This window comes from Dermacentor variabilis, chromosome 2 (assembly GCF_050947875.1).
Source record: "Dermacentor variabilis isolate Ectoservices chromosome 2, ASM5094787v1, whole genome shotgun sequence".
Classification (NCBI taxonomy): domain Eukaryota; kingdom Metazoa; phylum Arthropoda; class Arachnida; order Ixodida; family Ixodidae; genus Dermacentor; species Dermacentor variabilis.
The window spans coordinates 104,364,751-104,390,469 of NC_134569.1; the positions used below are offsets into that span (position 1 = coordinate 104,364,751).

Consider the following 25,719-nt stretch of genomic DNA (forward strand, 5'->3'; position numbering starts at 1 on the left):
GGCATGTTTCTTCTGCCTGGGTGCTATAGCAGCGGCATTTTCTCTTGTTTGGAGTATTGCGTCTCTCTTCACAGAGCAACAGGCGCGCTTCCGAAGCCCGACCGAGTATCGCTTACGTGTATCGGAAGCTGCACTGTAACTCACGCCGGTGGCATCACGCCGCTTCGGATCGGTCGAGAAAAAAAAAAAGGAAAGAAGAAAACAAAACGATCAACATCTTTTCTCCTCCCCTCCGCCATGTTCTCGACTGCGGGGCGACCCAGTCTTCCTCACGAAGCGGACGGCATCGGGCGAGCTCGCCATCGGCCAATTCAACCGCGTCGCCCGAGGGTTGCGAAAGAAATCCTCACTGAGATGCACTGGGGGTTCCAACGAGGAGGAGAAGGGAGAGCTCCGAGGTCGCTCCCGTTAATTCGGCCGTCGCGCTCAGCCTGCCGGGTCGTCAGTGATCTGGCGTGCGATCGTAAACAAAGATAACGGCCAGTAGAGGGATGGTAAGAAACAAGCGGCCGCCTCTGTGACGGCGCGGATAAAAACGGGCCCCTCCGTCTATCGCACCGTTTGTTTCTGCGGCTGCCGTGTGCGGCCTCAGAGCTGGGCCGACCGACGCGGGTGTTCCCCCGGAAGCCGTAAAGGAAATCTCCGTCCCGAGGGGCGCCCCTCTCTCGCCCCGCATGCGTCGGCCTCTGGCGACGACGTCACGTCGCCCAGCGCCTCGGGCGCCGCCTCGGTGTTGGCTCTGTTCGGTATGCCGCAGTTCGCTTGCGACCCGCTGGCAGGTCGGCCAACCATGAACCCTGAGCGGAGGCGAAAATGAGGAAAGAAAAGTGGCAAGACTGCACCTTGCAATGTGGCGGGCGGGCATGCAGTTGTACACTTATACTTTCAGAGCAAAACCGTTTATCAGAGGTTCCGCTGTCAGCGCAGTGGAGGTTTCGTTTGGCGGTGGTGGGTCGCGCCTGGACTTGGTAAGGGTTCGGTGTTTCGTCCACCACGACTTTCAGCTCTGGAACGCCGTACAGAGAACAGAGAACCGCGGCAAACGCGGCGGAGCTCTGGGAAACCATTGACTTTTGAAGCCGACGTCTGATTTCGCAAGCGATTACTCGATGCCACCTGCTGATCACGGTAGCTAGACCCGAGGAAATCAGTTTGTTGTATTCTCACGTTCCGTGGTGTTGGGTCAGAGCTCGTATAGCCTTTGTACATGCACGAAGACAACAGCAAATACAAACAAAAAAGGAAGGTGTTCGTGTATAATCACATTATGTCGCAAGCTTAGCATTAAGGCGTTACGAGGACTGTTCCCATCGCTAAATGTAGTGCACAATTCGCCGCACACACGCGCGATCGCTACTGGCCTGCCCTCGGGCTACGAATCTGCCTTGCGTGCCTGGAACTGCGCCCTGTTTACAGCCGGGCCACGGTGGTCCCATCGCTGATACGACAGCAGAGGCTGTGGCCCGCCCCGGTTTGTTTGCGTCCATTAGCACCGCAGAGCCGGCCACTCGGGGTCGGACGGGCGCCGAAGTGGACCCGATAGTGAATCAGCGCGGTGAGCCCAGGAAGGGCCGGCTGTTACCGTAACGGCTGGTCGCCGTGCGCAGCCGTCATTGCAGCTGGGCGGGAAATCGGCTTGGACCCGTCCTGCGTGCCAGTCGCCGCCGTTGCTGGGTGGGGCAGCCCTGCCCCCCCCCCTTTCTTATAGTGGTCCGGTGCCACCAAGCGCCGAATGAAGTCTACATACAGAAGGAGAAGCTCAAATAAGAGACTCGGAAGTACCACCGTATGCACACTGCTTCGCCACTCGTGGGACCCGCGCGAGTGAAGATAGTGGCACGTTTCATCCCCAGCGTGATGAATCCATTGACGATGCCAGTGAAGTTTACGTTGGCATATACTCAAGTAGTCACTGTAGCTTCGTGCGATGAGGACTAACGAGTGATACGAAGTGCGGGTACAAACGTTGAGCACTTCCTTGGCTCGCAAGTGGGAGGAGTTTTGTGTGCTTTGGTCTTAAAGCATGTGTGACGCACCACGCCCTGAGCACTTCCTCAGCTCGCAAGTACTTCTGTGTTTGCTTAAACTGGTCACAAATCAGATGGTAGGCGCAGACCTGTGGTTTTGTTAGCCCCTGCCGGGCATCCAAGCTATTCAGGGCTGCTGCAGGCATACACCTCCGCTGCCTCGTCATGCGCGGAGACGTGTCACATGGCCTTCACTGCGCGTGGAAGGCGCGGTCTCTACCAGCGCGAAGCGAGAGCGGCAGTGGCGGAAAACGATTTCTTTGTTCGTGTTTGTATATAAAGAATCGGAACGGCTGCCTGTCAATATTCAGTTGGTTCTCGGTCGATTCTTAAACGAATGGAGTTGAGGTCGCTACCTTACAGCGCGTCCCACCTTTAGGCGGACGAGCTTTCTCCGCGAGGTTCACCCGCGTTGGGCCAACGACTGATGAGAACATAAGGAAAAAAGAAAACACGAATACCGTCTTTACCGTGTTTAGGCTGGCGTGTAGTAGTACTACGTGTTCGGTCTTCACAAGCCGCAACTTGTCGCCGGAATCGGGCGATGGTTACCGCTCTAATTTTATTGATATCGTCTGTCGGCATTCTAGATCGGATACCATGGATGTTACGGCGGTTTTCTCTTTCTCTCTCTCTCTCTAAACTTGCGATAGCAATTTATGCTTTGCGTTTGCGCTGGTTCGTGAAGTCTGTTGTCTGAAGCACGTTGTGTGTCCTATGTGCCTCCGAGAGGCCCGGTCATGCACTTCTGAAGCCTCTTGTTTGTTATGTCTAATTGCGCACAAATAAATACATAGAAAGAAACGCAAAGATATGCACAATTATATGGGAAACACCACATAGCTCCGTCAAGGCGCGTATCTGGGCCTTGCTAGCGCAATCGGTGAGCAATAACACGTACGGCACCATGTGCCAGAGAGAGCGCACCTTGCTACAGAAGTCTTTCAGACTCAGTCCCGTGGGATTTCTTTTTTATTTTTATGCTACCCGCGCTAGCGTTGCAACGCCGTGCGATAACTCCATTCCAAAACTGCCCCTAGGAGAGCACCGTTGACATCTTTGTGCACGAACACTCCTCCGGCCCTTGCCTTTGACGTCAAGCCCGGCTGATTCCAGCGGAACCGGCTAATGAATTTGCAGCCGTCCCGAACGGAACGAACGAGCGCGGTCTGAAGCCAAGCAAGTGGAACCCGAGGAGCGAGAGCGAACGACGGAGTGAGAGAGAGAGAGAGATCACACGAGGCGGAAGCGGTATTAGCGCGCCGCAGAAACAATGGATATAAAATAAAAGCAGGCGTCTGGGTCGTGTAGAATTAACTCAGAAACGCGGAAGCACGGTGCAGAGCCAGCTGCAATCCGCGATTCGGGCTCGCCGTGTGTACGAGAGGTGCGCTGGATTTTCCATGCGATAATCCGACCCGCGCGCCGCCACTGGAGACGCGCGGCTCGGTCAAGCGAACGGGGGGGGGGGGGGGGGGGGGACACACGATTGGAATCTCGTTTCGGCAGCAGCTCGGAAAACGCGAGTGAAGCAAGCATTATATATATTTAGATGTATATACATATTCCGTAGGAAAGACAAGCTCTTCTTCCTTCGTATTACGTGGGTTTATAAATTTGTCACTCCTGCCTGCGCCAGCTTCAGGAACGAACGCCACGCCTTGTCGGTCGGCATTAACCTGCCTTACGATCTGCGACCGCATCAAAGGCGGTGCGTGGGTGGTGCCTGAGGGCTTACGGAGCAGCCGTTAAAATGGCGCGGAATCGGAGCGGAATGCGAAAACGCACCTGTAGTTGACTTTTAGCGAGATAGCAAATTTTGTTAGAGAACGGCGTAGAAAACTGGCTCTGCGAGGGATCAGAATTAATCGGCAACGCCACTTCCGATGCCCGTCATCGGCGAGGGACCCGCCGTGGTTAATGCAACACGTTGTTTCCTCAAGCGCGTAAAACTTAATTTGCCTGCAAAAAAAAAAAAAAAAAAAAACAAAGTCGCGAGTTGCGTGTAATGCGGCACCGCGAGTGTGTCGCTTTGGTCCGCCTGCATGCGCTAACGCGTTCTTCAGCCAATGGTAAAAGCCCTGCTATATAAGTACTGATAGGTTAAAACATTGCCGAGACTTCCGAATCACAGTCGTAGGGCGACGAGTGCGGTTCGAATGTTCACAGCGTTGGTGTCGTGCTTTTGCCAGAACGCCGGCTAGCCTCGTCCAACAAGAATCGCGTGAGGACCCACTGGTAACATGGCGTTTTCTTTTTCGTTTTTTTTTGTGTAAATTGACTGTGCGCGCCGTACCAGTAAATACGTTCAACATTCCAAGGTGGTTTGTGCAATCCACAGTACAGCAACTGTCCGGCATGAGACTTGTCGCTAACGCTGAGCCTGTCGCTCGAGCGTTAGTTCACGCAGTCGCCTTCGTTGACAAAACTGCTTGCAGCATTTCCCACGAACTGCAGAAGCGTTTCCTTTATCTAATATTCTCGCCCGGAACACGATAAAAACTATTGTCCAGTCCCTCAGACTCTGGAAATTGCCGAGGCTCATGCAAGGGCTCACGCACTCGCTTCGCTCACCTGCCCTGCGGTAATGGCGGCGCAGCTTGGAATGCAGCTGGGGCGAGGGCACGCGCATCGTGCGACAGAACGAGCGGCTCCCACTTTTGGCGGTTTCGCTGTAATCGTTCAAACACTACTCCGTCTTGACATGTTGCGTGTTTGTAAACAAAATGGGTGACCATGCCGCATTATGCTGAAGAAAAAAAAATCATTGAGGTGTACCAAAGGTGTACACACAAAGCCGTGGACGATTATGTACACTCTTAGAAAAATTTACGCTCTTTGGGGCTTATCTTGTCCCACAACGATAATCGTCTTCTGTCTTGCCCGCGTTTCCTTTCTTTAACGCTGCGAGCCCGGTACTTCCCAGTCACGAACGGCATGCGCGTTATCAGTGTGACGCAGCATTCTCGACAGGAAAGTAGCGAGCGCCGAGTTTTCAAGAAAGGAAACGCAAGCAAGGCAGGTGACGATTATCGTTGTGGGACAAATATTGCAAACTGTTGCACCCCATAGGTTGCAACAGTTTTAAGAGTGTAGGAACCCTTGTTACACTTTTAAAGAAATGTACACCCTTTGGGGTGTATATTTGCCACACAATCATCTGCCTTGATGCGTTTCCTTTCTTGAAAACGACACGCCCGCTACTTTCCTGTCGGGAATGCTATGTCATGCTGATAACACGCATGCCGTTCGTTACTGGAAAGTACCGGGCTCGCAGCGTTAAAGGAAACGCATCAAGACAGATGACGATTCTCGTTGTGTGGCAGATATACACCCCAAAGGGTGCAAACCTTTTTTAGAGTATGTCATGCTGATAACGCGCATGCCGTTCGTTACTGGGAAGTACCGGGCTCGCAGCGTTAAAGAAAGGAAATGCGGACAAGACACATGACGTTCATCGTTGTGTGGTAAGATACACTCTTAGAAAAATTTACACCCTTTCGGGCGTATCTTGTCCCACAACGATAATCGTCATCTGTCTTGCCCGCGTTTCCTTTCTTTAACGCTGCGAGCCCGGTACTTCCCAGTCACGAACGGCATGCGCGTTATCAGTGTGACGCAGCATTCTCGACAAGAAAGTAGCCAGAGCCGAGTTTTCAAGAAAGGAAACGCCAGCAAGGCAGATGACGATTATCGTTGTGGGACAAATAGACACCCTAAAGGGTGCAACCGTTTTAAGTGTACGGCTCAGAGGGTGTAAACTTAGAGTGTATACACTTAAAACGGTTGCACCCCTTGGGGTGTGTATTTGTCCCACAACGATAATCGTCATCTGCCTTGCTGGCGTTTCCTTTCTTGAAAACCCGGCTCTGGCTACTTTCCTGTCGAGAATGCTGCGTCACACTGATAACGCGCATGCCGTTCGTGACTGGGAAGTACCGGGCTCGCAGCGTTAAAGAAAGGAAACGCGGGCAAGACAGATGGCGATTATTGTTGTGGGACAAGATACGCCCCAAAGGGTGTAAATTTTTCTAAGAGTGTAGGGCGTAACAGGGGTGTAGGTAGATGATTGATGTAGATGAGGTAGACACATAAGGTAGACATTGATGGACTCGCGTTTTCGCTATCAGCCACTTTGGATGACGTTCTTCGCCAGTAAACTTTTTAATTCAATGCTTGATTTAAAAGTACTCATCAAATGTTTCGACAAAATCAACTTACGTGAAGTTGGGTTTTGTCGCGATTTCACGAAATACTTCCGTAAGCTCGTTCGCCTCTTTTCCTACAACAAAGCTGACAGCGACGTCGCCCAGTCGAAACGGGCAAGGGCGGTCGCCGCCGGAACGTGTTGACGTTGCCAGCCTCGTCTGAATTAAGTATCGTGCAGCCGCAACGTGCGCCGTTGAAGGGAGCAGTGCGTTCGCGACCATTTTCTGGCCGGTCGCGAGTCGAGATTTAGCAGCGCTGCGTGCGCAAGAAGCACGGCGTCACTCCGGGGTACGCACAGGCGGTTCGGGTAGCCCATTCTAAACATCTTCGTGCTGCTTTTTCGCATGGTTAGGGTCACGGGCTGCGAAAGAAGGCTGCCTAAAAAAGGCAGCGCCGCGGAGCGGCCGATGTTGTTATTGTTGGACTGCCGAGGGGCATTGACTTATTTTGGGACGCCGAGAAGCTACGCGCCCCTGCGCGCGAACCGCGCAGCCCTACGGCCCGACTCGGCGCCTTTGCTGCGCGCTCGTCGTCATCAGCGGCACGCCCAGGGGGCTCCTTGATACGAAGCACAACCCGCCCGCTGCTCACGGGCTGGGTAGAGTTCTGACCAGGGAAAATGCCAACGGTGGATTCTCACGCAAATAAGCGATGTGCACGCAATAGAAATCTATTTGTACGCTTGAGTAATAACATGCCTGCAACTTAAAGGCAAATCGACCTCTTTATTTTTGTTGTATTGCGTTGGGCTAGTTGGATATCGTCTACATAACATTGTAGTTTATCTTTGACAAAGAAAGGTCACAAGAGCGAATGTACAGAGATGTGTGTGCATGCGGACATATTTTTTATAGAAAGTAATAAAGGTGCTTATGGAATGAATACTGAATGGACACTTACATATGCAACATTGTTATCTGCATAAGTCATTACACCACATATAGTGTTTTACTGTCCAATTGATTTTGATGCAGTCTTAACCATGATTTCTTCAGCTAGCACCTTGAATAATAATAAAATAAGATCATGAGTTTTACAGACTGATAACTAATCATTTCATAAGTAATCATTCAGGACATGGAGCACTTTATATATACACATATAACTAGCTCTTCCATATTAAGAAATCTTAATGGAAGCATCCTGCATTCTAATAAGTTTACACATAAGGTTGCATTTTTGTTTTCATGTTGCTGTTTAAAGAGAGACAAGAGGCAGTAGAGCTTCAATGTCATTTTACACGAACTTTATTGAGTGAAGTTGCTTCACCAGGTTAAGAACTGGTGATTAAGTTAAGGTGAACGCTAGCAGGCTAGGTGTAGTGAAGTCAGCATTGTCATGAGTAAAGTTGACCCTTGTACTTTTGCTGATTCTTGTGTAATGATGGTATGCGCAACTGTGTGCCTATGTGTTCTTGAGCCTAGCTCCTTGAGCCTGCATTCCGTGAATTTATGTGCTTGCCGTAATGTTAAATTCTTTCTTTTTTTCTTCTATGCAGCCACCTGACACAAACAACAACCTGGGATGACCCTCGCAAGAAGTCTCCAAGCACAAAGCACCATGCGACACCTCCACCACCACCACACACAGCTGCACCCCCACTAGGGCCATTCAAGAATCTGGGCCCTCTTCCAGATGGCTGGGAGCAGGCCACTACAGCTGAGGGAGAGGTGTATTTTATCAACCACATTGAACGCACAACAAGCTGGTTCGACCCACGGATACGTAAGTTGCCTTTCTACCTGCGAATGTGCTCCATGTCTTTGTTTGTGCCAGGAGCCTTTTTGATACAGTTTTTTACACAAGGCCTTGTGCTCAAGTGTCTGGTCAACTTAGAGTGCTGCCTTTTCAAATGCTGAGGTTCTGCTTAAGAACCTAATTCAACATAACGGGAAGAATAAAATACAATGAACAAAAACAGAAGGCCAGGCATATCTCGACTTGACATGATCAGTCTTGAAAGGAGCTGATTGGTCACATGTAGCAGAAGCAATAACAGCACTAAAATGCTGTGAGTGGGTAGTTGGTACCCATCTTGTGTTCCTCGTCCTTTAATGCCTTTAAGTGCTTTCGACAAGCATGATCATTCCTGCAGCTGCATCAGTAGTAGCTAGCTAATATGTTCGAAATTCACTAACACATTTTCGCGTGCTAGTTGGTGCATTTACGTTAATAAGACTGATTACACAACAAGCAAGAACCACACATAGACAGGATTCACTCATCCTGTCCAGTTTGTGGTTGTGTGGTATATGTGGTATGTGTTTATTTGCGCAGTCAGTCATGTGTAAATGCAAAAACTTTGCAAATGTAAAAGTAATTTCTGTTTCTGCTTCTGTTTATAATGCTCGAAAACTTATTTCTATTGAGTGCTGACTTGCATTTGCAGTTAGTCACTAATAGGTTTCAAGTCTGGTTTTGTCACTTTGACAGGATGTTTAAAGATTGCTGTATGCCTGTCCCAATGTTGGCTCTCACCATGTGCCCTACTGTTGATTCAAGCCATGGACTGAGCATGATGTAATTATATTAGGTGCTGATTTGGGACACTTTAAAGGGGCCCTCGAGCACTTTTCAAAGGACAGTGTTCTGGTCACGTGTTGCGTAGATTGACAGTTAAAGAGATAAATGCAACAAGAACAGCAGCAATTAGGGTACGGAGTCCAAAGTTAATCATGCAGTTAATTTTACGCTGTTTCCCATCCCTATTTCTCTCAGCCACTGACATGGCAATGTGCAACGTGTCAAGTGTTCAAAGCACCTACATAGCGGACGTTAGCTCACCATGGTTGCCTGTTCCATGTTCGTGGACTCAAGTGTGATGGTCGCTTCATTACTATAGAACCACGTAGAGCCTCACCACACTGTTGAGAGGCATGGTACTCAGTTTGTAACCAGTCCATGTAGACTCCCTAGGCACGGTTGACACTCCTGGTCAAGCATTCTAGGATTGTGCAATCTCTCGTTTCTTCTTTCATAATGATACGAACAACGAAAAGGGTGCAGCAACAATGATGCACCAACGTAAGAAACTTTCCTCGCCTGAACAACGCTCACGAGTGTAATGTGCATGCAGAACAAGGCAACAAGGCTGCTGCTTGCAACCGTACACAAGCAAGAAGCTTTCAAAAGAGATAGCACTAATTGTGGGCACATTTCGTTATCACACAGAAGAGAGGTGAAAGGGCAGCCAGCACCCCTACCCTGTTTTTACAGTTATAGTGCTCGTTTCTTTCTTTTGTTTCTTACTACTGTGTTTCTTTATGTTGATATATAAAGTACAGCAAAAAAAAAAACTAAATTTTTGTTGATCACATTTCCGCTACAATGCACTGGTTATCTGCAACTTAGTTTTTAACTGATCATGAAGGAGCGAATGGTGACATCAAAGCTTCTGGTGAGCACCACTGGGCGGTGATGTGGTTGGCAGCAATGTAGTGATTTGTTTGTGTGATTAAAATCTTAAATATATTGATACTAGTGCTTTGACCGTGCGAAGAGCGTTGGAATAAAAAATGTTTGGCATTCCAGTTGACGTTAAGTGACAAATAAGGAGCTGCGTAGGCCATGCGATTCGTAGCATAGATAATCAGTGGGCTATTAGAGTTAGAGAATTGGTGCCAAGGGAAGGGAAACACAGTCGAGGATAGCAGAGAACTAGGTGGGGTGATGAAATGAGGAAATTTGCAGGTGCAAGTTGGGATCAGCTAGCGCAAGACAGCAGGAGTAATTGGAGATTGCAGGGAGAGGCCTTCGTCCTGCAGTGGATATAAAAATAGGCTGATGATGAAAAGCATTTCCAACTGACAGTCTGTGCCACCTTAAGCCACCTGCAACAAAAAGATGGTGGCTTAAAAAGTGTTTGAGGGCCATTTTAAGTGGTGTTGCATATTACCTGCTTGTGGCGCAACTCAGCAGAACTTTGCTGTGTCATGATCTGTCTGCAGACTAGGTTGGCTTCGTTGCATAAGTCTGCCTTGAGCAGCATTGAAGTTGCAAGTTCATGTGACCAGACGTCTTTAACATCTATTTATTTTTCTTTCGAGACAGATTTTAAATAGGTGCAAACCAGAGGTGAAAACAAGTTTTAATACAGATGTATGAAAAGAAATTTTGTAATATATGATCGTTTTGTGTTCCTTTTCTTATGTCCATACAGCTGCCCATGCTCAGAAACCTCTTCTGCAGAGCCAAGCCTCTCAGCTTCCTTGCCACCCACAGAGTCAGGTATGACAGTTCAGTTATAAACTATCCTAGGTATTCTTGCTAATTATTGTGATCCTTGACTTTAAACTTGAGCAGCATTTGAGTTGATAAAATTTGCGTTCCTTTTTGTGACACCTTGAGAAATTTTAGTGTCTGCATCTTATAGAAAATTTTAGTTGCAATGGCAATGAGAATACCATTGCTGCATGGTATATGTGCACACTACATATTAAAAATAATTTTGTTATCACTATGTGCATTGAATAATTCAATTGTTACTGAAGCAATTTTTTGCCTGGTTTGTTTTCCTGCATGTTGTAATGGTAGCTAGGCAGCAATGTGTGCTTAGGAGTGTGCTGTTGTATGATAATTTATGGAGAAAAATATATGCTAAAATATTTTGCAGCATTTGCTGGCTCATTTAAAACCTCGATGCAGAGAGGCTGTACTTTGTGATGTACTTCTGTTTCGACTCATTTGGCTGGTCATTTGCAACATCTTATGAATGGGATGTTATGGTGCAGAATAGGATTGGTTAGGTCTGCCTTACTATTGTACCACCTGGTGCTCTGTTTGACCCATGCAATCACTTGGAAATGTACTAATTACAGTTTCTCCAAGGTTGCACCCTGAAGGAGATGAAAGTAGTTGTTGATACAAATCTTGCAATGTAGTGTCGCCGAGACTGTAGATACCTGTGCATTTTGAAGAACCTTGCGTATCAAAATTGTGACGAAATGTGAGAGATACTTTCTCATTATTCTATCTAATTTAAATCTCTATCCTTAACAATTTATTGATTCTTCAAGCTACACTACACGTTTTTATGTTCTTTGATGGCAGCTATTTCATAGACAGATAGGCTGAGCCCTCCATGCATAAATGTGTCCTCAGGCTATCCCTTTGTTACAGGATATAGACTTTACTGAACAAAGGAATGTTTTTGATGCGCAGAACTTCAAAATGTTTTTGTTTTTCCCTGTTTATATAACAACGTAATTGCTTCTTTTAAATAGCAAACAAAATGCTTACACTGCGAATTCCAACTTTAATGAATATTGAACTACAATGAGCCCCCCATTGTAGTTCAGTGTAGCTCACCTGTTAGAGTCGTTATGCAGTCTTTCACCAGTTCTTGGTACACATTCTCACATTCGTTGCTCCAAATCAACAAGATGTCCTTTTGTGTTAATGTTAAGTAAAGCTGGCTACTTTTATTGGTCATTGTGCCAAGCTAGCAGATTTAGAGAGTAGAGGAAATCCTATGATGCAGCCATAGTGATGTTGTCACTTGTGGCCGATGCAGGGCTCCGGCAATGCAGTGAACAGTGCAGGGCCTACCTCTCCAGACACAATGAACTCCATCTCGGCTGTAGTGGCTGCAACCAGTTCTCTGACCCTCCAGCAGCAGCGCCAGCAGAAGATGCGCTTGCAACAACTGCAGTTGGAAAGGGAGCGCCTCAAGCTTCGGCAGCAGGAGATCCTACGCCAGGTGTGCAACTGCGGCATGCTTATTTTCTTGCTCGTGTGCACGTTGTAGCGAGGGCAAATCAAGCAGCGTGTTCACTAGACACACTACCGAACCTGCGTTGTCACTTGCTTTACAGCCGCGGCACATGAGGGCCAGCAGAAAGTGGTGCTCATAATCAGCTCAAGTGGTGCTGCACTTTCATTCCAGCCCCCCCCCCCCCCCCTCCCTTTTCACTCCTCTTTTGTTGACAGCTTTCCTTGCTACAAACTTGTGATTCCTTGGGTGATCGTCACTTCTGCTGGAAATAGACGACATTTGGTGACTGGCAGCAAGCTGACCTCACATTCACCTTGCACTACGATGCTCGTGCCCTTCGCTCATTCTTCATCAACATGCACAATGTTATAGCTTCCACACTTGGTGATTGGCATAAAATCGACTTATCTGTTGTGCTTTGATGCTTATACACTTTGCTCCTGTCTAGTCTCCGTACCGATTTTATGATGACCATCATCTGCATAGACTCCTTAATCCTCCAGAAATATAGCTTGATGTTCGAACCATTGGGGCCACATACGCATGGGGCCACATACACATGCACACTTCTCTTGTGCCAATACCAATAAATGCTTTGAAATGATTGGTGCATGTGTCATGTTGTATAGCAACAATTTGCTTTAAAGAGTGAGAGCAGGTGCGCATGTGTGGCAGTTTTCTTTAGGCTGCAGATGCAGAAATGGAATGCACAAATAACTCAACTTACCACAGTCCTTCCCGCGCCTCGCATCACATAGCAACAAGTTACTTAAAAAGCGTTAGCATGTCAGTTCGCCCCCACCTTCACTTCTGGCTACTAGTACATTGAGACATTATGTTTTACTGCCTTCGGGATCAATCCATGTTGTAGCTAAACCAATTTTAATGTTTCTTCGCCGGAGTATACAAGTCAATTAATTTTCATGCCATCACCATCACAATATCTTCGTCGTCATCATTGCCACCTTGCTGCTGTTATTCCACACATGCTCTTGTTGCACGTGCAATTGCTCACCTTAAACAAACATGTTTATCCACCTGGTTATGCTCTACAGAACTTTTAAACGATGCTGGATAGTCAGCTGTGTGCAAAATGCTTCACATAACTCACAGTGTGTGGTATCTGCATAGTTTTCTGCTTTTAATTTCTGCTCTCTTGGGGACAGTCACTTGCTCGAGAGACTTAACTTCAATTTATGCAAGTGTGTTAATATTGTAGCCAACAACACGTAAAGTAGGAGATAAACATAGGGCACCTAACTAGTATTCCTGTACTAATCAAAGCTCAGGTCCATTGTAAAGGTTTGTCGACTAAAGTTTCTTCAAATTGATGCCCTGCATGATGTGCAATACGAAATCACTAATATCAGGGGTGGGAATTCTGTGCCAATTGTGCCATTTTGACACATGTGCAATTTGCTGCACCTAATTGCGCCGAAAGCGGAATAATGGCCAAAATTGTGCCACACTGCACCAGAACAGCTTTGGTCGTCGCAGGCGTCAGCAAAAGATCATTGGTGCGGTGTTATGTCGTTAACCTCTAACATCACGTTAAAAAAAAATCTTGTATTCTGACCGTCAGTGCGCGCAAACAGCCGCACACCACCCTCTATGGATATAAGCTCCCTGAATAAAACTAAAGGTAGAAACATTGTTTTGTCATGCTGCCTGAGCCACTGAACGAGGGCATGCGAGGAAGTCTGGGGCTTATCTGCACTTCCCTGTTGGTTGAACGTAGTCGTGTGGTTGTGCTGGCATCATTTCCTTGGAAACGCGTACGCAAGTATCTGCATGCTGCTGGCCGCGCGTCTTTCTTTTCTTTTTTTCTTAATTTTAAGTCGGTGCCGCCACCATGACAGTTAGTCTTGATCACAGTCCACAGCCCAGCGATCGCGGTGATCACAAATCCTGATTTTGCAAAAATTGCAGCGCAGTTGTCCCGATCAAAAAGTTCAAACTGAGAGGACGAGAGGTGAAGGGACTAGGAGAAGGAGAGGCTAGGGCAGGATGAATGTTGCTACCATCAGCTTACTCAGCGGGCTTAAAGGCTTACCTAATCTCCGAATGCAAACATGTTGTGGTGCTTCTAGTGAGTGGCAAAGTGAAGTTGGTCATGTGCAAAATCTGTTTCAACTATAGTTGGTGCTGTTACATTAGCCTAGTAATGTCTTTGAATAAACCACTGTGGTGTTCACTAACCCTGTAGCTTCTTGACATCTATTGGGAAAAACCTCCCATCGCTTCACCAGCACTCAATACAAAAATACTATGAAAAATGCCATTTAGCACTTTAATATTTTGTGACTTTTACTCTGCTTAATCATATCAAGGCTCTAAATTAAAATTTGCTTGCTACAGACTGCTCCAAAATCAGAATTTTTTTGCTGCAGTCTGCTCCAAAAGTTTCTACCAAATGACTTTTGGCATTCCCATACCTGCTATTACCCAAAAAACAATTTAAAGAAAGTAGTAAATTTTAATTGTTGGGTGTCTCCTCTAAATTAGCACGCACTGTCAGTTTGAAACATGCTCTGCATGCGCTGACATATCAACTAAGAATGATTTTTAGTATCTTTTACCTTATAGTTGTTACTCATTTTAGCTGTCTTTCGAAATTTGAATTTGAAAGTTGCTCGCTTGCATTTTGGTGACCTTCAGCTACTGAAGTAGGTATCAGTTCACAAGCAAGTTCTGCTCATTATCTGGCCAATTCTTTTACGAGTAAACTTTATCATGTGTTTACCTGATCAGTTTGCAACTCATTTTTGAACTTGATAGCAGGTGAAGCAGCTATGTATACTGCTACTTGTATTAGCTGCCAAGCTGCCATAACACTTATAGCACCACAGGAAATAGTTCGATCTCATATTTCAATCGTTTAATAGGAACCCAGTTCCTTCCAACACACAGAGTGCTGTTGGATATTCTCACGTTTTATCTTGGTACCAGGATTCTGGAAGCAGCTGATTGCAGGTCATTTACATTTGTCTATGCTGACTACCTATCTTTGTTTTGTTCACTTTTTGTCAGTGTGCTCCTTATATTTTTTTCACAGACGCAGTTTTAAATTGTTACTGAATACAGAGATTTTTATTCTGCTGCTAATGTGCACGACACATTGAAACACTCCAGCATTAAGTGGATTTTGTTAGCCAGTAGCGCTATATCGTTATTCAAGTTCTCAGTGTAACTTGTATGTGCAGTTGACTACCTTCACTGCTGTAGTTTCCTTTGGAGCTTGATAATTTTGTTCATCACATCGATTGTACTGTACTGCTTGGTATAATTGCTTTTGCTTTGTGTTGCATGTCAATTTGCCTTGTATATGCAACAGCTTTGATATGGATGACGTGCTTGCATTCATGTGTGATTGATTGCATATTGTGGCATGTGGGTAATTTAAACCTCAGTAATTGCTTATCGAAACAGCTAGCCAGTGTCAGTAATTGAGGTGAATCTTTGTCAGAAGATATAAATGAAAGGATGTATCCCACACACTTCGCTCTATCATTTCTGACACCATAAAGTTGAAATTTTTCTCTATGTGAGGAACATCCAGGTGTGAGTGAGTAGTTGGGACTCATTTAAGATTATCTGGTGGTCAGGTGTGTTATGTGTGGCCATAGTTGGATTGATGTCAGAGCTAAGTTAGCTGCAGCCCTACACCTTGCTTACAACGAAGTCGGAACAGCATACATTTATTTATATGAAGGCAATATACAAATATGGCATGCACAAGGGAAAGAGGTAGCTACAACAGCATTTACAGCGGGCAATGCTTTATGCTGTTTTTCTTGCATTCCTCAGAGTGCCCACACTCTAAAAAAGTTTGCATCCTTTGAAGCTTATCCTATCCCTAAGCAATAATCAAAATCTGTATTGTGCATGCCTTTCCTTTCTTTAATGCTGTGCACCTGGTTCTTCCAGATCTTAAATGGCATGTGCGTTATCAGTGGGACATAACATTCTTGACAGGAAATTAGCAGGTGCAATGTTTTCAAGAAAGGAAATGCAAACCAGACAGATTACAATTATTTTTTGGGGGATAGGATACATCCCAAAGGGTGTAAACGCTTTTAGATGTAAATGTTTTTTAGGTTTTTTAGGTATAGAAGTTGTGATGTTACACAAGTTTAAGTAGAGCTAAGCTTTTGCTATTTATGCATTGCCCATAGGGTTCCGCTTGTTAAAGCTTAATATAATATTGTTGCACTTATTGATTATGAGAATATGATCAGGTGCATTCATGTATAGAGGAGCAGAAGGTTTTAAAGAAATGCTGAAATGATCTGGTGGGCATTAATTTTCTTATTTGTATTACCATTGTTCATCAGCTACATGATCAAAATCAATAAATAGCAATTGAAAGCACTTTAAGCACTCTTAAAAGATGGCAGCACTACATTACTAGTAGAGTTCAAGCCTTTCTTTTCACTCAACTTAATACAGCTCTGCCACCTAGCTGCCAAGCTTGGTTTATGTGCGTGTAAGTGTTGAACGGTACAATTAGCTCATCACTGTACTTGAACAATGAAACTAAAGTTGCATGCGTATATCACACATTCATGCTTAGTTTTACATAGTAGTACTGCTTGTTAACAATTAACACCATTTTTTTGTTATTGCTTTGTGTTTTGTATTTATTACAGTTTTTCACAATGTTTCACAGGAATACTGTGGTATTCACATCACATTTGTTCCTTGTAGCTTTTCACATATTCTCAGACTTCTGCCTATTGGTCATACCACCATGCTAATCATTTTTACAGAGCAGCTGCTTCTAACATTCTGCAAAACTTTGTGTAGTGTTATACATTTTGCATGACCTTATTTGACTACAGGGTTGTTATCACCATGTATTTCTTAGGTGTTGCCTGCATAGCTAACTTCTTACCGGTAGTGAGGGCCGCTAAATCAGAACGAAACAAAAAATGAGTATAAATGCCTGGCGCAATGTTCATGTTCAGTGCCGTCACATTTACGTGACCCTCCCTTACCCTGTGTTACTCCATTGCCTAGTATTTCTGCTTGATGTGCCTGCTTGTTTGTTGTGAGAATGCTGTGTTGCTTTGTAGGCTGGTTTGCTAACTGAAAATGGGGCATGCTATAACTCAAAATTGGCCTGTTCTTGTTGCTTTTTGCAGACGGCATTCCTTGGAAACTCCGCACGTAATGTGAGTGGATGCAAAGTTTTGCCCCATTTGTCTATTGCGTCGTGTGACTGGTATGTTTGGTGTGCTTGTGAACCCCCCCTGCTGCCCCACAATCAGTGTGCCTTTGTTGTGCAGATGCTTCTGTGTGGCACTAATAGCCTGTAGCAAAGGAAAAGCTAATGCCATTTCCAAGAAAATAAGTTCACGAAATGTATCATTCTGTTGCAGCCATACGTTCATTGCAGGGGGCATGTGCTGCCCAGTGAGTTTTAGAGCGCAGCTCTTAGGTGCCCGTTCCCATGTTGAGTGTCGGCATGCCTCACCCTCCCTCAGCGTAACCGAGTGAATGAGCACAGCAAAGGATGAGCGAACGCGGAGCACAGCAGGTGATGAAAGACGGCGATAGTGAAGAGTGTGCGAGGAGGAAAGTGGAGGAGGAGATTACGGGAAAAGGGTGAGGAGGAAGGCGTACTGCCACACAGGATGGGCTCTGCAGCGACAACCGCTACGAGATGGCACCAGAGTATTGCGTCGTGGTCGGTTCACCAATGGCATGCGGCAAACGAGTCACCTCATACCATATATGAAAACAAAGTGCTGCATGTGTGGATATCTGTCTGCGACTGCTGTTGTGAATCACACCCACATGTCACCCATGTGCTGCCTCTCACGATCTCCCGATTAGCAAGGAGTATCATCACTCTACACTCAGTTTGCAAGGTGCCACACGAGACAGATTGTTTGGGTCATATTGTGACATGAGCACACATGTAGAGCTGCGCTCAAATTTCGTATTGGGAAATAGCGTAATCATCGGTGAATTTTTTTTATTTACTTGTCTTCTGGAACCAAATGTTTAATTTAGGAAACCCCACCTTACTTGTTGGTGAAAGTGCAGAATTAACACACATTTGTTTGCACTAGCAGTGTGATTGAGATAATCTATATGTTAACCACAAAAAAAACAGCAGTACTTATCTCATGACGATTGTCAACGGTAATGTGATTAGCATTCAAGCTATGTAGCAACACACTTTATTTTTGATGTCACATTTATTTACATCTGTAATGGTCATTCTGAGACTTCCGTGTCTTTGGCTATGTGCAATATACTCCACTATCGTCCCACTTTGCTATGGCACTCACTTGCCAAGACCACCTATTAGAATGGCAGGATGACGACGATGGCATGAGGACAATGGGGTGATGATGAGTGTATGACGATGATGGCAAGATCATGACGGCATGATGACAAACAAATGATGAAGCTGGAATGATGACAATGGCACAACCACAACGGCATAAATATGACAGTATGACAACAGGTGCATAGTACAGACAGTCTGGCGATGACGCAATGACAGTGATCGCATGATAGTGGCAGCATAATCACAGTTGAATGGAAGCAGCTTGGTTACAATAGAATGGCGAAGGATTGATGTTGGTAGAACAACAAAGGCACTAGGACGATAATGGCATGATGGCAATAGTATGACGACTGTGTGATGATGATGGCGTGTCAGTGATAACATCACGGGAGTTGGATATATATTTGTAATGATGATGATGGAAAAACCACAATGGCATCACAACAATGGTATGACAACAAGGCATGACGACAACTGTGTGACGACGATGGCGTGTCAGTGACGACATGACGAGAGTCGGATATGAATTTATAGTGATGATGATGGAAGAATCACAATGGCATCTCAACAATGGTATGACAAACGAGTGTATGACGACTACAGCAGGATGAAGACTGCATCACAAAGCCTGTATGAGGACGATGGTGTAATGACAACGGCATGACGAGAGTCGGATGACAAAGCTGGAGTGCCGACAAAGGAATGACCACGACATCCCGATGGTGGTGTGACAATGAATTCATGATGGTATGGCGACAATGGAATGACTACGACGGCGCAAACATGATGCATTAAAGTGCCCCTCACCAGGCCCCATAGCAAATTTTGGTTATATGCTGGAAGTTATGTGTCCTCTAGGGAGCGTTCTGGCACAAAAATTTTTCAAGTCGGTTCATTAATAGCCGGGATAGAAATATTTCAGTGCTGCAAACCCATGATTTCAGCAGGCGAGCTCCACTGCATAGCGAGACTGCCTCTCCACTCACCCAGTCTAGCCTTCGCAAGCGAAATTCCTTCCCTGCGTTCTCCCATGCCAGACCTCGAGGATCACGTGACACATGCGTCACAGGCCCGCCTTCACTTTTCTTTTTCTCCTCACTTTTTGTTTTTTTCTGGCTGTACACATTTCCGCTGACGGCGTCGCGTGCGAGCTGTTGTCTTGTTCGCGCAGCGCACAATTTTGTGCGCTGTGCACAAGGAAACATGACTAGCGGTTTAATTCAATGCTACACGAATACTGAGGCAGAACAAGCAGATCGCAGAGCATGACCACGCGCTGGAGCACGGTAGAAAAGGGCATAGTTTCGGCAGCTATGCACTGTTGTGATGCCTGTTCCTCAAACCTCGACCAGCGTTACTGTTGGGTAGCGTGGCATTGTCGGCAGGCTGCAGGCGTCCGGTAGACCATGGCAACCAGGCAGGGACGAGACGATTTCTAGTGCAAAACTTGCACTGTTTATTCAGTGGTTAGTGAAGGATAAAGAAGAAGAGAATGAATGAATAATACATTGCGGGGCTGCTTAAATAGGCCCGCTAAGATCGTAGGCGGGATCTTGCTCACGTCAACATCACATGACAAGTACCGAGTCTGGTCGGGGATGGGCGGCTGATCCTTTCTCCTAGGCAAGTTGCATGTGCTTGCCTACTATGGTGGCAACCCGTGGCTCCTGTTTGGTTTGCGGAAAGGGTCTCCCCTAGAGTCGGACAGTTCGCGGAAAGGGTGTTCCACCCCAGGCAGCCACTCGAGACAACCATAGCAAATTAGGGATCCATCCTCCGTTTCGATTAGGCATGGTCTTTGAGCATCCTTTTTGCCTGGGGTGTTACATGCCAATCGTAGCAGCACGTGACCGCACGATCGTGGGAACAAGCAGACGAAGTGGAAGTACATCTCTCTTGCTTCAGTGCGAAGTAAAGCAAATAGCACATAGATGTTCCGTTTGTGTGTTTTATTATTTCTCTAAACTTCACTTCGTCAATTCAAGCAACAGATCAGACAAATAACAGATGGTGCCTTGAATAATTCTCAAAGTCACGTGTCACCACGAGCGACGTCACATTGCAGACTCGAGTATGTAGGTGCAGGGACGCGACTATGTCATCCTCCGGCTTGGAGCGCGGCGGCCACGAGGAGAAGGAAAAACAGCTTTCAGTTTGAAATTTCAGATCTTTCTGTGGCACGTAGCAATGTAATACTTTGCAGACATGATCGTTATCACGTAATCTATGCTCTGCACTTGTCAGCTCGAAATGGCCAGACCTGATGAAGGGCCCTTGAGGAGAGTTGGATGACAAAGCTGGAATGATGATGACGCAATGAACGCGATGGCATCACGACCGTGAGCACATACCTAGTAGTCCAAGCTATTGGGCAACTTAGGTCTCTGGGCTGGCGTAGAAGGTATGGCAACGACAGCATGACAGGAGTCAGATCACGAAGCTGGAATGACGACGATGGAATTACCACGAAGGCATCACCACCACGAGCACAAACCTAGTGGCCCAAGCTGGTAGACAAGTTGGGTCAATGTGCTGGCATAAGAGGACGGACAGACGGACGGACGGACGGACACAGAGACTCACTCGCTCAAAAGTTCTGAAGTAGGCAAAGAATGCTAATTGCATTAAAATTGTGGCAGTAGCATTGCCCAGGCTTGTCACCAATTGGTTTCAGCGTAATGATTCTTATAGAGCATAACAGTGCTATAATGTTTAATAAAGGGCATTAACTATAGGCTTTATCGGAGTACTAGTGTTTATAGCTCTTGTTATTCAATGTTTGTCGTTTTGTCCCTTCCATTGTATGCACAATAATAAGCTAGGCTACCTGTAGTCATAGGGGTGGAGTGGCTGTTTGGTACCATAAATGCACTGCATTGCGTATGCTGAATGTTGAAGCGCAGTCTTCTTTTTTCCCAAGTTTTGGTGTGAACATCCTGCTAGTTCTTGATGTGGTATTTCTGGTGAAATTTTATTCACAGTTCCATTCCTTTCGAAGTTTGCACTTATACATGAAGTATGCATGAAGCATCGCATTGGGCTTCTTGGTTTCTTATGATGCAAACCGTCTTGTTGAATGTAAAAAGGATGTGGTGTATGTCATTCCCTTGTCATGTGACCAGCCCTACGTCAGTCATAGGTGTTGCCTAAATGTTAGGCTCGAAGAACACCATTACGCGTGTGAATTAACTTGTTTCTGGTTACCTGTGTATGTACTGTAAAAAATGCAAATGCAAGCCCTCGTTTTAAAAAAACCAAGTGGAGGAAACCAATGGCGACAAGGCCACCAATGGCGATTACCGTATTTACTCACATAATGATCGCACTCGCGTAATGATCGCACCCCAGAATTTTGTCGTCAAAATTCGATTTTCTTTATTTCCCGTGTAATGATCGCACCCCTAGCTTGCCGCAGCGATATGCTGTGTGCAAAGTTTAGCTAATATGGATCGTGCTTACCATCTGTCGAATGCCACGCCAACAACTCTTCAAGACAAACCAAGCGGTCTGCAAGCACCAAACATTAAGTAGATGCCTCATTTCATTACTTTCATCACTTTCTGCACTCCCATGATTAAAAAAAATTTGCAACGAAACTTGCCTTTATTACGTGTAGGCTTTATAATTGTTGTGCTCAAAAAAAAGTGCCTTTCGATTCTTCTCATCTGCACTCGAGGGCACGCAACAAATCGCGAGCAGCAACGTTAGTAGCCACATTTACACTGATATGTTAAAAAGTGTACCCTATTCATACGCTGACGCTTGTAACACAGCTAAGATATTCACCCACCCATAGCGGAAACGTGCTGTATTAGGACAGTAGTGAAGACAGATGCCGTAGTTTCCGCAGCATGCTGGCCATGTGTTTCTATATCACTGGCAGCTAAGTGTGCCCATCTGTTCTGTCCCCTCAAAGTGGACATGGTTACGTTATTGTCGCAAACTTGCCGATATTAACAATATTATTCATTACTGATACGGAAGAAACTGTTTCAATGCACATAATGTACTCACGAGAAGAAAACAAAATCGCGTTCGCCTTGCTCCGCCGACCGCCATTTTTGTTTTGGTGTCCCGCAGCAAACACGGGACGAAAAAACATCTTTTTTTCTTTTCGCGGGAAATTTAACCCGCGTAATGATTGCACCCCTGATTTTGCGTCAATTTTTCTGACAAGAAAGTGGGATCATTATGCGAGTAAATGCAGTATATAACAAGGGAGATCATAGACGCCCACAACATTCACAGGCTGAATGATAAATGCGTAGGCAGTACTTCTGTTATCATCAGAAAAACAGAAGTGTGTCTGCTATCGCTCAAACAATCAACATGTCCTGTCTTGATTTTGTTAAAAATTTTATTTCACCTTTTCCTGCCTTGTTTTGATACTGTTAATACTTCTTCAGACACATATCACAATGAAGCTTCAGTTGTTAGTACATTTTTGTGTCACCTTTGTCTCGTGTCCCATTCACTAGTGCTGGTTCGCATCATTAATTATTTTCAAGGTTCAAAATGTTCAATAACAGAAACAAAAGTGTGAATTTAGGATTGGGTGAGTTGATTGGGCATGGTGCTATTTCCAGCTCGAAAATGGCATAAACGAGTTGACTAGACCAGACAAGAGAATGGTGTCACATAATATTTATTATTCAGTGCTGTAGAAAATACATCAGAGATGCAAATAATGACATCAGAAAAGGTCGCTTTGATGCATCAAACCACATAGCATGCATGAACTGGTAATCTGTAGTGGAACTAGATATGCATCTTTTTGATCACAAAGCAACATGGCAGCAAAGCGAAATATTAGGTGTAATTTTTTCATAAAATAAATGCGGACAAAGGTGATTTTTTTTATAGGTATTGAATCTCAGAGCTACTAATGGGGGTTGAGATGCTGTACTGTTGCAGTTTGAATGAATTTTGAATGCATGTAGTTTTCTTTGTCTGCTTCAAAATGTTGGCGCATGAGCTTATTTGCTTTCCATTCTCATTGTGCTCAGGAGTGGAACACCATAACCACTGAGAACATAGTCGCAGTTAAAGCAATTTCCCTATGACTTATATTTCTGGTGACCAGCAGTACATGTTGGCATACAATGGCAAGGAACTTTAGGAAGCTTTCATGCCATTTGTTTCATGCCATTTGGGGAATCGTTTCAGCTAAGCTACAAGTGCCAAAGTTGGCCAAAGCTTAGGAAAAAAGTGAGATTGAAAAGGCATAATTTGATTGTTGCATTAAGGTGTCGACCTTACTTTGGCCAGTTCTTTTACTGTGCATCTTATCCGTATATTGTGTGTAGGAGATGATGCTGCGACGTACGCTGACAGAGGAGATCCTCCCAAGCCCAACGTCCCCTACCGCAAGCGATGTTGCAGGGGTGGGTCCTACGACAGACCCTTTCCTGGGTGGAGACTTCCACTCACGCCAGGAAAGTGCTGACAGTGGCCTTGGACTGGGCCCAAACTACTCGCTACCACACACCCCAGAGGATTTCCTCTCCAGTATGGACGACAGCATTGATGCTGGACTCAATGATGGTATGTCATTAAAGGCTGTGTGCTTTCCTTGTTGCTACCTGCCTTTTATTCACCAAAACATGAGCTTACTTGGCACTGTTGCTGTTAGGAACATCCTTAGTTGGTAGGTGGCTCTACGGGGCATGCTCTGTTCACTGTGCTGTAATGACGACACACTTAATAATCCTTAAGTGCACATGCCTCACAATGGGTAGTTGCACTAGTGTGATGATTTCAATATTTGTCACATCATCTATCAATATACACAACATGTTCCTCAGCCTTTAAGTACTCATGGAGCTCAAAAAGACAACTCTGGCTGGTCATCCACATACACCTTCTGTCACTGTCACTAAAACTGCCTGTGGAATTCTACATGGGGAAAGGTCCCAGCAAGGCCAGTCTAATGCTAGAAAACAGGTCACTAGGGGCAGCAGTGGGCTGAAGGAGACTGGCTGGGAGCAAGAAAAGCTTCTTGTGATGTTGGCAAAGTTCGCAAGATGCAACATAGCATCAGACGGATCAATATAAGCTGGGCCAGACGAACCGCCATTGCGCATGGTCAAAAGTATGAGAGACACTCAAGTATTCGGCATTTGGGGTATCGTGAGGTTCTGTAAGAACTATGGAAATCTTGCGGAACAACAAGGAGGTGAGCTCTCTAGGTAGAAACCGCCCGTACACCATTAGAAATGAAGGTAAGCTGCGGAACAACAAGGAGTAGATCTCTCTAGGTTGAAGACTCTAACATTGCTGCTAACTAGTGTACAATCTGTGAAGAATGCACATGCCACATGTATTTATTAGAAAGTTGCAGGGAATCATCGCATCAGCTGTTTCCAAGTAAAAAAAGAAAGCAGTTTGTATAAGGTACTTCATCCAAATGGCATTGTGTGGAAGGAAACCCACATCAATGTTGAAATTGTGGGGTTGGTTGTTGGTATGGGAATCATTCAAACAAGCGACTACAGGTTATTTTCATCCAAGTTTCATAATTAAGTGGTACATCTGTATTAATATCCTGAACTTAGCCTTTTCTTCTTGCTTTATTTTTCATTTCCACAGACCCCAATCACCAGAACAGTGAACTGAGTTTAGATGGCCTACAAGGCACGGGCATTGACCTGGGGACTGAGAACATGGACTCAGATGATCTTGTGCCCAGTTTACAGGTGAGTAATAATCATTGACTTAGTGCATTAGACTGTGAATTTATACATTTTGCCTCCTACAATGATAAGAATATCCAATAACACAGCACAGCTGTTGCATATGTAATGGGGCACGGTTATCATCTCTCACCTAAAACGTCAAACTGGATTGCTTTTGTGAAGGCTGTGCTACACTACAAAGGCAGGCCAGACACTTTGAGAGCGCAGATCTTAGGCGCCCGTTCATGCATTTAAAGTCTGCCTTAACGTCAGCGCAGTCGACAGAATGAATGAGTGCAGTGCATCAGAGGATGAAAGATGGTGATAGCGAAGAGAGCGTGAGGAGGAAAACGAAGGCGGAGGGTACAACGGAGCATGAAGAGGAAATCAGAGGAGGAGGGTATGGCAAAAGGGTGTCGAGGAAAGTGGAGTGTCACACAAAACGTGCACTACGGCAGTGACCTACCATTACGTGGCGCTATAATAGCATGCGCCATCACCCGGTCGCTGATAATATCTGGAAGCGAGGGGTCGCAGCTGAGCACCTGAACAAGAGGACCAGTGTAGCAGGCTTCTAGAACCAAACTGCACATGCTGTACTTGTGCATCAAGCATGTGCTGCCCATCTTTATATTTCTTGTCTTTTGCATCTGGCACCAAGGTGCCGGCTGAGAGCGCCAACCTTAGTGTACTTGTGTTGCAGTGTTGGTGGGCGCTACAGGGCCCTTCACCCAGACAGAACGGCGATATGGCAAGTTAGTGTAACCGCGTTACGAAAGGGTCCATGGTCAGTCT

General features: G+C 45.6%; 1 protein-coding gene across 3 annotated transcripts in view; it reads left to right on the top strand.

Annotated features, from left to right (window-relative positions):
* yki (Transcriptional coactivator yki) overlaps nt 1–25,719 on the top strand; it is a 195,264-nt gene that overhangs the window by 162,490 nt on the left and 7,055 nt on the right. For all 3 annotated transcript variants that reach the window (XM_075681566.1, XM_075681567.1, XM_075681568.1), the window contains exons 2-7: nt 7,735–7,961; nt 10,396–10,463; nt 11,749–11,934; nt 17,094–17,123; nt 23,557–23,794; nt 24,839–24,945. In XM_075681566.1, the coding sequence (XP_075537681.1) occupies nt 7,735–7,961; nt 10,396–10,463; nt 11,749–11,934; nt 17,094–17,123; nt 23,557–23,794; nt 24,839–24,945 (856 nt within the window). The remainder of the gene's footprint in view (nt 1–7,734; nt 7,962–10,395; nt 10,464–11,748; nt 11,935–17,093; nt 17,124–23,556; nt 23,795–24,838; nt 24,946–25,719) is intronic.